The 17,744-nt window shown below is 44.5% G+C and overlaps 1 protein-coding gene across 7 annotated transcripts in view; it reads left to right on the forward strand.

Annotated features, from left to right (window-relative positions):
- The window catches only part of PLA2G4A (phospholipase A2 group IVA), a 70,110-nt gene that overhangs the window by 34,285 nt on the left and 18,081 nt on the right, over window positions 1-17,744 (forward strand). For all 7 annotated transcript variants that reach the window (XM_039556030.1, XM_039556028.1, XM_039556026.1 and 4 more), the window contains 6 exons: window positions 1,819-1,967; window positions 4,411-4,524; window positions 6,918-6,955; window positions 8,681-8,822; window positions 13,962-14,098; window positions 17,281-17,503. In XM_039556030.1, coding sequence (XP_039411964.1) covers window positions 1,819-1,967; window positions 4,411-4,524; window positions 6,918-6,955; window positions 8,681-8,822; window positions 13,962-14,098; window positions 17,281-17,503 — 803 coding nt within the window. The remainder of the gene's footprint in view (window positions 1-1,818; window positions 1,968-4,410; window positions 4,525-6,917; window positions 6,956-8,680; window positions 8,823-13,961; window positions 14,099-17,280; window positions 17,504-17,744) is intronic.

The following is a 17,744-nucleotide window of genomic DNA, read 5'->3' on the forward strand; positions in this document are numbered from 1 at the left end:
TAATAAAGGTTGCTATTTAAAGGCTTTCTACACTGATCCCCAGCTTTAAATAGCTGCTTGTTCATTACTCAGGGAGCACTGAGACCACCTCAATGTAGCAATTAGCTGAGCCCCACAGGTATGGAGCACAGTGGAAAACTCCTGAGAAGTTGTATTAGAATAAAATTGAATAGGATGTGCCTGGGGACACATTCAGAACCTCCAGAGTGATTTCCAAAAGCCCTTTTTTTGGTTGTTTGGTCAGGTTGGTTTTTTTTCCCCAAAAGACAATTGATTTGATTTTAAATTATCCAACTCCTTTATTTTCCTCTTTTCCTTCTTCTTCCAGCAGGAGGGAGAAATCTCTCTGGGCCTCAGGAATCTCATGGATAAAGTTTTATTGAACTCCAAGAGTTTTTAAAATTTGGCTTTGCTGAAAAAAGGTATCTTTGGACTTAAAGTGTATACAAGGAGGAATGTTCAGACTTGCTTTTCCTAGTAATAGGAATTAGTCTCTTTCAAAAAGAAGCCTGTAAGAAATAGGTTCCTGTTTGTGGTGGGCATTGGTTTGCTTGGTAACATTTCACTAAACCAGAGGACAAACTTGGAAGAGAGGATTCAGCTTCCTCCTGAGGGACAGCTCTGATCTCAACTCTTTGTGACAGGGAGGAGGACCCAGGGAATGGCTGGAGCTGTGTCAGGGAGGGTCAGGCTGGAGATCAGGGAAAGGTTCTTCCCCCAGAGGGTGCTGGGGCACTGCCCAGGCTCCCCAGGGAATGGGCACAGTCCCGAGGCTGCCGGAGCTCCAGGAGCGTTTGGACACCGCTCCCAGGGATGCACAGGGTGGGATTGTTGGGGTGTCTGTGCAGGGCCAGGGCTTGGATTGATGATCCTGGTGGATGCTTTCCAGCTCAAGATATTCTGTGATTCCTTGATTCTGTGCTGGAAAGATGTGGGTGTTTTACCACAGCAGAGTAGGAGACTTTTGGTGATCCACCACAACCACAGAAATAACTTCCCTGCTCTCCTGGGAAGCATTGGAGCCCTCGCCCAATCTGACACAAAGAAAAGTCTCATTGTACAGAAAACCCCTGCATGCTTTAACTTGTTAGAAAGTGGATTTTTAGGGCTGCATTTTGTGCTCTCAGGAATGGCTATTTTTAGACACATCCAATGGGATTTGCCAATGTTTCCTTTTCCCCCACTGGTAATTCCTATCAGCTGCAGTTGCCATATCTGTGTTTCCTGTTGGGGTTCTGCGCACTTGTTGTTCAAACATACTGTGTAAATAAGGTCCTGATCCTGTGCTGACTCCCCAGAGCTGTGGTGGTGGCAGTGTTTCAGAGCTGAGCACTCCTGCTGCTGCGTGCAGCACTGCAGTGCTGTGACTGATTTCCTCCATCATGCCCAAACCAGCAAATGTGAAAGAGGATCCAAAACCCACATCAGACTGCTTGTTTTCATTGTTTTGTGGGATACTTGCTGCTGTGACTCGAGCCAAAGCCATTAAAGGCTAGAAAGAGAGGAAGAAGTAAAAGCTTTTACAAACACTTAACCACTGCCTGCCAGACTTTTGCATATTCCTAATAAACTTGACTCAGTCCCTGTACCATTCTGTTTGCTCAAGGCTTTTCCCCTCTCCTCCTAGAAACCTAATGTTTCTTTTGGGGGAATTGTTGATATCATTGTATCATTCCTGTCATTACATGTATGTAACTTACAGAGTTGCTTATCCTTCTGTCCTTGACCATGAGGGGATCTGTGGTTTCACACAATTGTATCTATTACTCCAGCCCAGGCTGGTGTTTTCCCTTGCCTGACCTGTGTTCTGCTGCGCAGTTGACACTCCAGATCCCTACGTGGAGCTGTTCATCCCCACCGCCCCCGACTGCAGGAAGAGAACCAAGCATTTCAACAACGACGTCAACCCCACATGGAACGAGACCTTCGAGTTCATTCTGGACCCCAACCTGGAGAATGTTCTGGAGGTAAATCCCATGGTTGAGCTGGGAAGATGAAGGGTAAAATAACAGTGGCTTACACACATGTGGCATCTGATGTCTCAAGATTACCCCTTTGTTTAAAACGCTAAATCTGAGTTTAGCCATGGTGCTAAGCAAGAGGTGTTGGATAAATTGAATTATTCAAGGAGTAGCCTGGAGAGGCATTACAAGATATGCCTGTGAGTCATCTCTTGGACAGCTCCTGAGGGACAGTAGCTTGTTATTCCTCACATCAGCCATGGAGTATTTACTCCCTTCTTCCTACCCCGATTCAGCTCTTACGGACAGGGAATAGGTGGGACTTAAGTCAAGTGTCTGCCCAGGGAGACAAAGCAAAAGGCTGGTTCTGCTGTGTCCTTCTTGCCTGGAGCCCACCCTGGAGCTCTTCTGGGGACCACTCCATGTGCAGCCTTGTTCAGTCTCAGTGTGTTAAACTTCTCCAGGCTGTGCACAAGAGCTGAATGTTAGGTCTAAGTGGGCATGGCAAGGATTTAAAGTTAGCTCTAGTCATTTGTTAGCTCTGTTCTTCATGGAGGATGGCCCTGACATCTGTTCTCTTCTGACCCAATCTTACAGACTTCAGTCTAAATTGGCCAACTGGGACAGAGGCTGCAGCCTGTGAAGGTTTTCCTTGAGCTTTCCTTGTGACCATCAGACCTTGGGTCTGAAAGGGAATTGTGCTTCCTACAAGCTCCCTGTGTTCCTGGGGAAGGCTCTAGAGTTTGGGCATTACACCTATGGTCAGCTTGGTGGATCATGAAGAACTATCACCTGCATCCTGCACTAGAGACAAAAGATACTAGGGAATTCACAATGATTTCCTGGGCATCAGTTCCTGCCTGTTCCTCGGTGCCATTGCTGGACCCCCTGGATCAGAGCCTGGGCCCTGCTCTGAGCCCTCCCTTACACTTAGGCAACTTCCCTAGGAATGTTTGAATTTGTTGAGGACAAAATTTGGTTTAAGGGTTTTGAAAGGATAAAATTACTAAAATCGCAAATACAGCAGGATGGATTATAGGTAGAAATTGGAAATGTGTCTTTACAGTAACTAAAGGCTGTTGCTGGTTCTGAGCTAGTGCAATGAAATTTCATGAAAATTGTCTGCCAAGAATAGATGATAACATTTAATAAGGGTTAATTGTGGACCTGGTAATGTAGACAAGATTCTGCAATGGAGTACAGTGTCAGAAATCTGTAAAATCACCTCCTCACCCAAACCCTCTGTGAATTCCGAAGCTCATACGCCACAATCCTTGTGACTCCTTGGATTGTTTTAATCTGCATCTTTAATTCTATCCCAAGTGCAGTTCCCTCTGAAGTGTGAGCAGCTCTTCAAAATCCCACTATGAAGTTTTTGCTTTTGGTTTTAAGAGACAGCACTCAGAGATTGCAGGAATGGGCATAAAGTTCTGCAAGGAAACAGAGCAATGTACCATTAAAATAATGAGCTCTTTCCTAAAATAAAGAGAATTCATAATTTCAAAGTGTTGCTTGTGGCACAGGATGAAGAAGATTCTTTATAGCTGAGAAGAGGCTGATCCCAGATGTAGCAACTAATTATTTAAGTGATTGTATCTTGACTCCTTTTGTTTTATACAAAAGATACAGTCCAAGCCATGAACATGTGATATTTTAGAAGATACAATGCCATAAAATGGAAAAAAACCCCATAAGTCAAATGAGTCTGGAGATGTGTAAATGATAATTTGAAATTCTTTCTGAATATCTTACTTGAGGACTTGGAAGGCAGCCACTGGGGAAAAAAAGTCTGCTAGACCTAGATCCACATGGATTAGAGCAAAAGCATGGGATGGTGTTCTGCCATATCCACATCCATCTTTGGGTATTATCACATTTTGGAAAGGTCTGCTCCAGCATGAAAGATTTGAGAAGAGACTTGAAGGTCTGGCTGGATACAGAGAGAAGCTTTGTGTAAAATGGAATGCTGCACTCTTTGCCAAATCACTGCAAATCTTGGTCTGTAGAGTCAAGGCTGGGGTGTGTGGATTCCATCTTCTCTGAAAAGTTGCTGGATGTTTTTTTTGGCCTATCACAGTTAAAACTATACAGGTTTCTCCACAGGGAAATTTTACTTACTGGAAATGTAAAGGTACTGTGCTTTATATGTAGAATTTGAAGGTATTAGAAAGATGGTGAGATTTGCTGCCAGAAAGGTGCTGGGATGAACATCCCTTAATGAATTATCCTGGTGTACTCCTGCAATTCAGTTCCTTGAAGTGACACCTCCACTGTCCATGAGCTTATCCTGGTTTAAAAGAAATGTCTGTTGGCACTGGGCATTGACTGGGTTGGGTCAGGCCCATTCTTTTTCCATATATATATTTTTTTTTTTACTTCAGGAATAGGTTTGATGGAATGAAAAAGGGATTTCTTGCAGTAGAATTGAATACCCAGCGATCTCTTCCAGGTTACTCTCATGGATGCCAACTATGTTATGGATGAGACTCTTGGCACATCCACGTTTCCCATCTCTTCTCTGAAACTGGGAGAGAAGAAGGAGGTCCAGTTAACTTTCAATGACGTAAGTTGGACATTCATGACTTTGCCCTGGTCAGAAGTTTTCTGAGCATTCACTGTTGCCCATGGATAAACACGGAGCCTAAAGACACTGTTAAACCTTAATTATTTATCTTCTTACAGCCCTGCTGAGAGGAGAATTAAGCAAAACAGTGCCACTGAATGCCTTGGTGTCCCTGCTGAAAGAATCCTCTCTAGAAGTCTAGTTTGGAACTTTCTCTGCCAAAAGCAGTTTCTTCCTTACTTGATGCAGTTTACTTTTATGGCCTGAGTGTGAGGTTACTCAGAGTTTGCTGCATTGCCCCTCCTGCTGCTGCCTGTGGCTTCCAGAAAGCTGAAGGACTTCTTTTATTATTACATGTTTCACTTTCTGTAAGTGGCTTGTTGTAACACAGCCTTGGTTAACATGCAATGATGCAGTAATTGGATTATTCCCTTTAAACGCATCTGCAAACAAGATGGAGTCATTTGAGCAGGGCTTGTCTGCCTGCACAGTAACTCCTGGCTAAATCTGGGTGGAATTGAGCTTCTTCTGTATGTATTACAATGTATAAATAGCATCTGCATCGCTGGTTTGGGCTGTAGTTTATTGTATGATGAGAGATCTTGATTTGTCACCACTCTGCTGTTTTCCATGTGGTGCAACTTTAAAAGCGTAGTTACAGCAAATAACTGGTTAAAGGCCTATTTATTGGAAACCAGAGAGTTTCATATGTTAGTTTTAACATTTAATTTGGCATAGCCTTAGGGCAGTTGGAATTTTGATACCCTCCATTATTTTTCTTTTTTAAAATTACTGCATTGTTTGAAGTTTCTGCATTTTTATTTCACTAAGTGTCTCAGTAACTCTTGGACTTCTGGAGCATGGGTTGAGTACGGGTCCTGGTTCTGCCAGGCATGAGGTGGGGCAGTGAGAAAGAACTGATGAATACATTTTGCAAACACAGTTCACAAAGCTCATTCCATTAGTACAAGGCCTTGCCTTGCTTTAACTTCTCATCAGCATTTAGCAAAGCTTAGTAGGGAGTCATAGGGAAAAAACCAGTGCAAAAAAGGCAAATACACTCTGAAATTTATAAGCAAATAGTTAAGGGGAGATGAAGTCAGGTTGAACCTGATGTAGACAATGTGTACATAGCATGTATTGCTGAGATGTCTGTGGCAGTCTGGGTAAGGTGTAGAAAAGCCATGATATCTCCCTATTGGAATGCTTCCCTCCAAGGGTTTATTTCATGTGCATGCATTTTTGTAAGCATTGGATCACTGCATGGTTTCAGGAGTGCTTTCTAAATTAGTAATACCAGGTGGGGAATAATGTAATTGCTTCCCTGCCTTTGAAGTCCTTCCTGGGTAACTCTTCACTGTGTTTGTTCATGTCCTCCCTTTGTTGTTTCTCTGCCTCTTCTTTTTCCCCTCAGCTTGCTCATGCTCTGCCTCATTTGCAATTCCTGTTTCAGGAATTGGGCCTGGATGTTTGAGTCAGAGGCAGCTTTGCATCCCATGTCCTTCACTGCTGTCTGAGGGTCATTCTGGGGTGTTGTAGCTCCATGCCTGGTGCTCACATGCCCCAGGTGAGGAGGAGAATCTGGTTTTAGGTGGAGGACACGCTGAGTCTGTCACACTCCTCCAGGGCTGCACCAGCCTGGCCATTGCACAGGAGAGAGTCTGGGGAGCAGAAAATACCTCTCCATTCTGTCTTAGTTCCTCACCCTTGTACTGTTGGACTGTGCCTGACAGGGAACTGGTGCTTTAATCATAATTTTTTAACTTCTTGCCTGCAGGCAGCCCTTTCAGTGCTCTGTGAAAGGCCAACCCATAGCTTGTGGCCAGGGAGTTCAGTGTGGTTGGCAAGTGAAGCCATTGTGCAGTGACATTCATTGCATCTTTCAGCAAGTTGTAAGCAACCACCCTTCCTGACTGCTAGCTAAGGCATATTTAGCTGTGGAAAGACACTTGGTGGCTCCTGTGGAACACAGAGCAGTGATTCCCTCACACAGGTGGCAGATGGATGTGATCCCCTGGTTCTCCTGCCAGCCACAAGTGGGTGAAGAGAATCAGATCCCCTCAGGACAGAGATGAGTAGCACTGTCAGAAAGGGATTAGCAGTTCAAGAAAGGCAAGACAGTGGGATCTGAGGAATGAAAGTCAGCACTTACCATCATTTTCCACTCTATTCAGTGCTAGTGGTGTATTTTGGAATCACACTGTGCGCTTTAAAAAAAAAATCCATAGAGAAGAATCTCATTCACATGTGCCAAAAATATCCTCCTTTTTAAAAAAAGTGAAGAAGGGGGAAAAAAAAGGAAAAATTCTGACAGTAGTAGTTGATGTTCCAGGTGTGTTTGTGGGTTTTCCCTCTCTAAGTGCTGTAACCATATTTAAATATTCCTTCTTTAGGTCACAGAAATGACTTTGGAATTGTCTCTGGAGGTATGGTGAGTATCTCATATTTTTAAAAAAAGGGTGAAAATATACCAGCAGCAAAGGAATTTTTTTTTTTTAAATTGTTCATTAAAATTTTCATGGAATCACAGAATATCCTGAATTGGAGGGACCCACAAGGATCATCAAAGTCCAACTCCTGGCCTGCACAGGACACCCCAAGAGTCCCACCCTGTTGGGATTTTCTTAAAAACATGTGAGGTAGAGTGCAAAAATTCCTTGTTGTAGTGTAGAAATACCAGCTACTGTAAAAAAGAGGAACTTTTACAACTGAGGTTTATTTTCATGTTGTAATTCTGTCATTGACTAAACACCCTTACTGGGACTAAGATGTGTGACCCTTCCAAATGTTTGCAGGAGTGAGGCCATCCTGTGTCAATCTCTCAGCCTGATTTATTTGAAGGGCTTTTCTTCTTGAGGGCTTTGTCCCTAAAAAAACCCACAGACCTCGCTCAGGTGCAGCTTCATCCTCACTGTTTCACCTTCTCTGGGAACTGGGCCTCTCACATTAACTTCCAGCATCTATGACTGCTGTTACAGAGCCCCTAAAATGTATTTAAATGTAAATACCACACAGTGCTGAAGGCAAAGGTGAAGATTAGGGCCAGGAGTTCTCCATGTAAAAGCTAAGCAGATATCTACCTTTATTTGTCCCTTTTTTTCCCCTCTCTAGCTGCCTTTCTCCCTCATTCTTCACCTATCATGGTGAAAGACCAAAAATCACTTTGAGGCATTATCAGAAAAATGTATTTTAAATCTAAAAATGATTTCCTGAGAGCAAGGCATTTAAGGAGTCATTTTTTGTCTGTAACTATAAATAGCACCACGGACCACTGTAAAAGTTAAACTCTTTCCTGATAACTCCAGAGACTGACAAACATTCCCCGGGGATAATTTCTGCTCATCCTGTTGTACTAGGAAAATGCATTTGTGGGTGGTTGAGACCACCCTGAACCAGCCAGGCTTTGTACATTACAAGTATTTCATATCTCTGACATTAAATAAACAGAACATGCTTGGCTGTGTCTTCTCCTTAGGCTTTGAAATGTAAAGGATCTTATCAAGTTCTGCTGCTATTCCCTGATAGCCATGCAGATTGTGAATATCTTCATGGAACATTGCTTCTAGGGAGTCTTTTCCCCCCCTTTCTTAATTCTATTATTTTATTACATACTAGGTTTTTTTAAAAACCTGGGGAATCATTCTCTGAGCCTAAATGGATCCATTTCACCATTGTGTGCTTTTCAGTGGGTACCAGGGTGGATTTGTCCACTCCTCTCTGCTGTCCATGAGAAGTGGCAGCTGAAGTTGTACCTTCATTTATGTACAGCACCGAGATCCTTACACAGGCTTGTGTACATGTTTTATCCCACAATGTGGGGGAAAATACAGAGAAGAGGGCTTAGATTTTTCTGTGGTATGCCAGTATGATCTGTGCTGTAAGATTTATAATTGTATGTGAGTGGAGAACTCGCTTGCTGTATTTAATTATTTCCTTTTAATGAGTTCTATATAAAATGGATGTCTCAAAGACGTGTTGTACTTGGCCTCCATCACTCCAGAGCTGATGAATGGCGTCACATGAGAAATACAATTTCATTTCATCTTATGTAAGTGAATGAGGAATTTCTGCTCATATCTGCTCATTTCCCACGGTGATGTTTGTGATCCTGTTTGGAACTGAGCCTTTTGTACCAGCCTGTCCCTTTTCCAAACAGCTCCTCGACGGACCTGCGGTTCAGCATGGCCCTGTGCGATGAGGAGAAGAGGTTCCGGCAGCAGCGCAGAGACAACATCATGCACAGCATCAAATCGTTTCTAGGGGAGGAGAACAGCCAGAACCTGACCACTTCCCGTGATGTAAGTTTGGAGAGTTCCCATCAGGATTAGCATCCCCTTTGGAATTCTTCATTTGCCTGTGAGAGGAAGGAATGAGTGTGCGAGGTGGAAGAGTTCGATGTAGAAAGATTGTAGATAATAAAAATTCTTTTCCTCTATGAACATACAATGTTTAGCCTGGAGAGTAATTTTTCTTGGCTCTAAAGTTAGAGATTAAAGTTTATGACCAGGGGGAACAGTTTTAAACTATAAAAGGGGAGATTTAGATCAGATATTAGGAAGAAATTCTTGCCTGTGAGGGAGTGAAGCCCTGGCACGGGGTGTCCAGAGAAGCTGTGGCTGCCCCTGGATCCCTGGAAGTGTCCAAGGCCAGGTTGGACGGGGCTTGGAGCAGCCTGGGCTAGTGGAAGGTGTCCCTGGGGTGGCATTGTGGTGGTACTGGATGGGCTTTAATGTCCTTTCCAACCAAATCATTCTGGGGTTCTGTGATTCATTGGCCCTCTAAACAAACTGCTCCAACTTTTCCTGTTTGAATCCCAGACGTTGTGAAGGTGTTGGCTCTGAAGGGAGATTGCCATCTGAAAAGTGCTTCAGGGTGTGTAAAATATCTGCTGAATCCTGCAGTGGCTCTGGGCACTCAACCAGCACAGAATGTGCCCCTGCATGCCCACTACCCATCCCATGCTCTGTGACCTTCATCTCTGAGAGAGTAGGCAGGAAATGAGCTGGTTTAAATTTAGAGTCAGCTTGGAAATTAGTTTATTTCTTTCCTTCCTTCTTTTCTTTGAGCCAGTTTTACTGGATTAGGGTTATGAAGTTTTATTTCTTTGAAACATGGGAAAGTACAGCTTTCCTTGACTTGCTGGTGCTTTGAACCGAGCCAAGAGGAAGGGAAGCCAACAGATCTCAGTGGGCTGATGCTGGCTTGGGTCATATCACAGAATCAGGGAATGGTTTGGGTGGGAAGGGACTGTAAGGATCATCCAGTGCCACCCCCTGCCATGGGCAGGGACACCTTCCACTATCCCAGGTTTCTCCAACCTGGCCTTGGACACTCCCAGGGATCCAGAGGCAGCCACAGCTTCTCTGGGCACCCCATGCCAGGGCCTCACACCACAGTGAGGAGAGGAGCCAGATCCTACTGAGCTCTTAGTGATGCATTATTTAGAGTTAATTAAGAATCCATTTGGTCCAGATCTACTTACTTTGTTGTAGCTTTTTCATCCTCTTCCTTCCTTGCCCATTCCCTCTCCTGTGCTGCTCCCTGAATTGTGACAGGAACACTTTGTGCCTGTGGGGGTGTCAAGCAATAAACAGAGTCCACGAATTAATCTGGGTTTATTCCTTCATTGGCATTGATTCCTTTTTTTGCATTTTTAGTATAAGCAGAATGTGACACTCTTTTGCAACCAACACTGAAGAGTATCTTTTGAATTTCCATGAAGTTTTGGGCAGGTGGTAAATATTTCATTGTTGTGTACTTTTGAACTCTGTCTTGCTGCATGAAATGTTCTTATGTGAACTTTCTGAGGAACATGAAAGAATTTAACAAGTATTGTACATAGTTTAATTGGAGTGAGATAAATTGTGTGTATTGTGAAGGAACATTTTCAAGGTTTCCTAATTTTCAGTTCATTTATTTTAATCTTAACACATGCAGATCTTATCAGAGTAGGTAATCTGTCAGTGGGACATTGGTGTGACCTAGAGCAGAATAGGATCTTCCTCAGAAAGGATGTGGATATTCTGCCAAGCTCCAGTTGGAACTGGAGTGATACTCAGTGCCTCAGGTCTCAGTTCCGTGCAGGTGGTATCTGTGCATGAATTATGGCAAAGGATAGGTAAGATCTCTTATTCTTTGTGTCATCATCTTCCCTTGGTATCCCTCACTGTCTCCAATACTGAAATTTTATCAGTTCAATTGCATCTTCCCAGACAGTAGCTGTAGCTATCCTCTGTTTTTCTTATGCCAAGTGTGTATTTCTAAGCTGACTTGTCAGAATTTTTATCTGTTTCTAGCAATGAAAAAACCTATTTTGTTCAAATTAAACTGCAGTTTTACTTTTATTGCTAGAGATGGAAGATAGCAGGAGGATTTATTGGATGTTTGGAGTCTCAACATGAAGTTGGGAGACATTGAGTAGTCTCAGTTGTCTGTGGGCCTTGTTTAATCTTGGACAAGTCACTTACTCAAAGTTCACCCAAGTTGCTTTATCTCTTGAGTAGCTTGTGCTTTGCAGGGATGCTGGGAGACACTTAATGCCTCTGAATTCATTATACATGTCTGGATGGAGAAGTGAGTAGTTCCAAATTTGCTAACTTAATCCTTAGGCACATTCTGGAAACACAGAGATTTCTCATACTTTCATTGTTGCTCAGTTTATTTTTATAATTTTTGCCGCTTCAAGCAATTTTCTAAAAATACCATGATCTTCTAAAGAAAGCATGTAGTTCTCTACAAACTGGATTTGCAGAACAATTTTTTAATAATCATTTGTGTGCCCTATGGCATTTTTTTTTCTGACACAGATATTCAGATTTTGTGCACCGTGTTTCCAGGGCATTTGGATAAAAACATCTGCGCCACTTGTTCCCAAAACAAGATGTAGTATGGTTCAGTTTTTTCTTGCCTGATTACTGGAAGATATGATTAAGAACCTTTTGGTTTGAGTGATCTCATGTGCTGGTGGTTCTGTACAAAGGATTTAGGGTTCAGTAGAGGAGTGTGCAGCATTTGGTATCCTCTTTTCTCTGTTCTTCATCAGGACATGGTTTCCTGGTTCTTGGCTCTGGGTGCTCTGGCTGCAGCTCCTTCCCCCCTCCCTACCTCTGCCCTATTTATCCTAGAGGGCAACTTGCAGGATGGGTGTATTTCATTTCAGTTTTTACTGTTTTGTGCCTTTAAACATGTTGGAAACTGAATTGGAGCTAAAAAGCTGTTTTGACAAACCTGCCTGCTTCCTCTGCAGAGCAGGAGAGGACTCTGAATCTGCCTCACTTGATTTATGCTGCAGCTCAGCTTGTATTGAAATAAATGAGGGGAAATGTGCAGGAGGTGCTTCTCTTCAGTTGTTTTTTGTCATCATTTTAAAGATTTATTTATTTACTGTGCAATGCACGGGTGCTGGGGAGGCTCAGCCTGGAGCAAAGGAGGCTCAGGGGGGACCTTGTGGCTCTGCACAACTCCCTGACAGGAGGGGGCAGCCGGGGGGGGGGTCGGGCTCTGCTCGCAGGGAACAGGGACAGGAGGAGAGGGAACGGCCTCAGGCTGGGCCAGGGGAGGCTCAGGTTGGATATTAAGGAAAATTTCTTCGCTGAAAAAGCTGTAAAGTTTTGGAAGGGGCTGCCCAGGGCAGTGGTGGAATCATCCCTGGAGGAATTAAAAAAATGTGTGGATGTGGCACTTGGGGACAAAGTTTAGTGGTGAACATGGTGGTGGTGCTGGGCTGATGGTTGGACCTGGTGATCTTGGAGGTGTTTTCTGACCTGAATGATTTTGTGATTCCATAATCCACCTTCCCCTCGTTGTATCCACCCTTCCCAGTGCAGGAATCTGGGATGCCCAGAGTGCCTGTGGATCCAGGAAGCATTGCAGTCAGGATGTTGGTGACTCTCCTGGACATTCCCAGCCTGTCTCCATAGCGGATTCCTCTGCCTCTGGAGGAACACTCCCATTTTCCCTGGTGCCTGTGCACTGATGAGTGGAGCAGAGGTGCTCTGGAAGTGTTCTCACATACTTTCCCCAGGCTCGCACCTGCAGGGGACATCTCCACTCTGTTGGGATGTGTCTGCTCAGGCTGAGTGAGCAGTGCTCCTGAGGAGCTTCCAGAGTTTCCCCATGTTATTAAAGGAGTGATTACTGACATGGCTCTTCCTTCAAAGCAGCTGCTCCGTTATTGGGGCGTTGGCTTAACAAAACACATCCCAAACCCTTCCCTGGGCTGTGTCATTTTTGGGATAGATCCGTATCTCTGAAGCTGCACGATGAATGTGGGGCCAGGGAATACCTGTGGTTTCTATTACTAAAGCTGAACACTTATGAAGGAGGTAACAAAATAATCTCACTGCATGAAGAATAAGCAGTTTTGGGGAGTGGAAGCCTCAAGAAATGTCTTGAGTGCCTTGGTCATTGTTCACGGGCATTTCCTTGTGACGGTCAGTCCTCAGGGGAGTCTCATGGCTTGGAGCATGGAGTCTGCAGAAAGAACAGGACTCTGTAGTCACATGGATCCTTTTATCACTAATTCCATCTATAGGCACCTGAAATTGCCTTTCAGGGAGATTTTTGGCAGATTAGCAGTTTGATCAGATAGGGGCTTTTGGCACAGCTGTGTGATTCTTTTTATGCTCAGTAACAACCAAGAGGTGGTTCCTTTGCCACCGCTGAACAGTGGAAAATCCTCCTGGGTTTTGGAAACTGGGAACCAGATGGGCCCTTTGCTTAGGCCAAAACATGTGATGGTGGGAGCAAGTACATTTTTATTTTATTTTGTCTTCTTTTTAGATACCTGGGGAAGCTGTGCAGTTGAGGGGAACAGCCTGGATGTCAGGGCTGGGCAGTAAGAAGGAGAGGAGTGTAAAATAAACCCCTGTGGACACAGTTTTAACCTGGTGCCACAATAACCATCCCTGGTTCTGGTCACTCCTCTCTCGGTGGCTGAGTAGTTGTCCAGATCCACATACATTCCCGCTACCTCTCTGGTAGTTTTTGCAAAGTGGTGGTAAAATTGAGACTGTCTTCATGCTGTGTAGTAATACTGGATGTTTTTGTTATAAAACTTGTTTTTAAACTCCCAATCAAAATATTATTTGTTTCTGTTCTGTTTCTCATTAGTAACTTTTACTGCCATTGGCTCTGTCACAATGATATGAATTGGATTAAACCTGGTGTTTATGTTGCTTTAAAAATCTCTGTGGTCTTGTAACTGAACAGTTCATGTAATAACTAAATTTAATATCTCCTCTATTTCGGATCGTGGATAAGAAGGACAGACAGTTCTAAAGAAATTCTGAGTATACTTTTGTTTAGAAATCTTGCTACAAGTGCTGACTTCTTCAAATAAATTCTAATTCTTCTTGGGGTGTCCAGGGGTTGGACTGGATGCTCCTGGTGTGTCCCGTGTCACTGATGTGGTGGTGGTGTTGCTCTCATCCCTGCAGGTGCCAGTGATCGCCGTGCTGGGCTCGGGAGGGGGGTTCCGGGCCATGGTGGGCTTTGCTGGAGTCATGAAAGCACTTTTTGAGTCAGGAGTCCTGGACTGTGCCACGTACATTGCTGGGCTCTCCGGATCCACCTGGTAAGGCTTTCCTCTTGGTTATCCTCAACTGTTCTGCAGCAAGTTCTGAAGGAATTGGCACGAGAGCTGATTTATTTCTATGGTTATAATTCACAGCACATTTTACACGTCCAACTCTGCTGGGGGAGGTGTTTTGAATGCCCCAAAGGGCAAGGACAGCTCAGGCTCCAGGTGCTCTTCAGGAGCTTTGAGAGCAAGAACGGATGGAAAGAGGTGCCACACATATGCACCTGCATTTCTATATCAATGCCCAACATGTGTTGTTTTATTTTCCTGATGAAATGTGAAAAACCAAAAAAATCCCTTGTGATTTGAAGCTGATGACCCAAAATATCAACCCAAAATATGTTGTATGCTTTGGGAGGGCTTTTAGAGTGCCTCAAAATCACTGAAAGATCTTTTGCTCCGTTTTACACCCAGTGTAAAATCCTGGTGGATTTACTGGGAACGTCTAGGGCCTGGCTGCCACTCTGCAGAGCATCCCACTGTGGATTACCCTGTCTCAGTCTCACTGGCACTGTTTAATTTAGAAAATACTAAAATTTTAAAATACTTCATTTAGCCTTGAGGAGCAGGCACAGGTATTGATGGGGGAGATCTTAGTGTTGTCTTCAGTTCCTGGTAAGTCACTGTGAAGAAAAGAGACTCTTTTTGGAGATGCCCAGAGAAAGGACAAGGAGTAATTGGATTAACTCTTAGGGAAACTATGTTGCAGTGAGAGTGGCCAACACTGGAATGTGTTGAGCCATCCTCACTTGAGTAGGCTGGGAGCAGTGTCATCTTCTCAGTCTGACTCAGGCAGTGCTCATGTGAAAGCTGAACTTGACTGAGCACAGCCTCATCTGACTTAGGCTGGCTCTGCATTGAGCAGGAGGCTGGAGCAGAAACCTCCAGCATCCTTTCAGACTCAGTGATGAGATTAAACAAATGTCTTATTTCTGTGAGAGGAAAAGACTTGTTGGAATATAAATGAGCAGGGAGTCTGCCTGGGATGAGTTTTATCATCTGATTTAGCTCTAAGGAAGCACCTGAATTTTAATTCCATGCAAATACTCTAACTCCAAAGTTGACTCCTGAAGGAGGTAATGATCAGTTCTATTCCTTGGATGGGTTTTTTTGTCAATTATTTTTCATTGTGTGAAGCTTGCTTCCCCCCTCCCAGACTAGAGGCAAGCTTTCAGAATGCCAGGAGGTTTTGAAATGCCAGAAGTGTCTGTGAACTAGAGTCAGTTTCTCCTTTAGATTGGACTACAAAAGGTTGGAACCTGAGTTTTCTATCACTGGTGGTGGGGGCAGATTTATCACTGTCCACTGAGAGATGGATGCACTTTGGTCACAGTTGTGGAAAGCAGAAGGTGGATGAAGAGCAATGGAATAGTGCAGTGTGGTATTAAAACATTCCCTGTGTTTCTGGGGAAGGGTTTGCCAACCCTGCTCAGGACAGATGTCAGTCTGCTGGCTGTGAGGTCTCCTTTGGGGATAACCCAAGGGTGAATACGTAGTTGGTCTAATGTGAACCTATAAAATCTGAGTTAAAATAGCGAGATTATCTGAACTTCTGCAGTCAGAAACAGATTGGAGACAGTTGTGTTTGAACAAATTTGCTTTTGCTCTCTGATGTCACCTTTCAGTCTTTCCTTGCTTGTTGAATAAACAAATTGACACCTAGGCACTCCCTTTCTTTTCTTTCTTTTCCATGCAGTCTATCACTTGGGAATAATTCTCTTTTCTTTTTTTCCTGAAGGGTGGAGAATTCCTTTCCTGGAGAGGCAGGTTTTTGCTTGTCCACTCAGCTGCATGCCTAACCTTGGAGCAATGCTTTTCTGCCATCTTGCTTCAACCTTGTGCTGACTTCTCCAGCTGCATTCCCCTTTCCCTGCACCCAGGAGCTGACCTGGAGCCCGTGGATCAAGTCCTGGCAGCCCACGTGGGACAGGGTTGGTTGTGCTGTCACAGAAATGGCTGGGCATGACCCTGTGTGTCTGAGCTTTGTTTGCAGTAAAACTAACTTGTTTCTCAGTAACAAACTCATTATATGCCTCTCCACATCCTCACAGTCAATTAACTCTCTGCACAGGTTGTAGTTGTTGTGCTTCAGTTTATTATGGAAGCATCATCTCCTGGAAAGTGGGGCCATATCCATCCCAGATATCCATCCCTCAGGCCCTGGGCTGAGCCCCCAGCATGGGCAGCAGGAAGGGGATTGGGATTCTGCCCCTGTGCCCCACTCAGGTGAGAGCCCACCTGCAGAGCTGCCCCAGCCCTGGGGCCCAGCACAGGAAGGACCTGGAGTTGCTGGAGAGGCCAGAGGAGGCACCAGGATGATCAGAGGGATGGAGCAGCTCTGCTGGGAGGAAAGGCTGCGAGAGTTGGGATTGTTCAGCCTGGACAAGGGAAGCTTTGGGGTGACTCACTGTGGCCTTGCAGTGCCTGAAGGAGCTGCAGGAAAGATGGAGAGAGACAATTTCCAAGGGATGGAGTGACAGGACAAGGGAGAACGGCTTTCCACTGCCAGAGAGTACGTTTAGATGGGATATTGGGAAGGAATCCTTTCCTGTGAAGGTGGGGAGGCCCTGGCACAGGGTGCCCAGAGAAGCTGTGGCTGCCCCTGGATCCCTGGCAGTGTCCAAGGCCAGGTTGGATGGGGCTTGGAGCAACCTGGGCTAGTGGAAGGTGTCCCTGCCCATGGCAGGGGTGGCACTGGATGGGCTTTAAGGTCCCTTCCAGCCCAAACCATTCTGGGATTCTGTGATACACTGAGATATTTTAGGAATTTTTCAGTAGTGATAATGAACTGGAGGGCAGAGAGGTGCATCTTACAGGGAGAGAACTGCATGTGTTGTCCTGAGACCTCCAGTCTGCCAAACTGAGCTATGCCAACTGGAAGAGCTCCTTTCAGCTTAGGATGCTCTGTCTGGAAAAATGAGGACACTGTAATCATTTACTTCATACACATTATGGAAATGCCTGTTGAGTGTTTGATCCTATGCTTATATTTAGAACAAATTGCTCAGCTTTCTGTGCTCTGAGAAAAAGGAAATGACAATTTCCTGTATGAATGGAGAGTTAATTAACCTGATTTAATCAGTAATTGTATCAAATCATTTATGAGCTATTTGTAGCTTTCAGGCAGCTGACTCTGCAGCAGGTTTGATGCTCACAGAGGCTGTTTGCCATTGCAGGTACATGTCAACTCTGTATTCCCACCCGGATTTCCCAGCCAAGGGCCCAAAGGAGATCAACGAGGAGCTGATGAACTCCGTGAGCCACAACCCCCTGCTGCTGCTCACCCCGCAGAAGGTCAAGCGCTACATCGAGGCTCTGTGGAACAAGAAGAGCTCGGGGCAGCCCGTCACCTTCACAGACATCTTCGGGATGCTCATAGGGGAAACACTCATCCACGATGTGAGTGCTCGGCTTCTGATGCTGTTAAAGCTGTCAAACTCTTCCATCATTCCCACCACTACCCTTTTTCTGGAATGACCTTAGCGACATTTAACGAAGGGTGCACATTTTGCTATAAGAAAAACAGCATTTGCTTAAAAAATTACTTGAAAGATCCCCCTGGTTTTTTGAGAAAAGGGACAACAGGAGAGCTTCACACTCTTGTATTCTATTATTGAAAATTCCTGATTGGCTGAGTCAG

This window comes from Corvus cornix, chromosome 8 (assembly GCF_000738735.6).
Source record: "Corvus cornix cornix isolate S_Up_H32 chromosome 8, ASM73873v5, whole genome shotgun sequence".
Classification (NCBI taxonomy): Eukaryota; Metazoa; Chordata; class Aves; order Passeriformes; family Corvidae; genus Corvus; species Corvus cornix.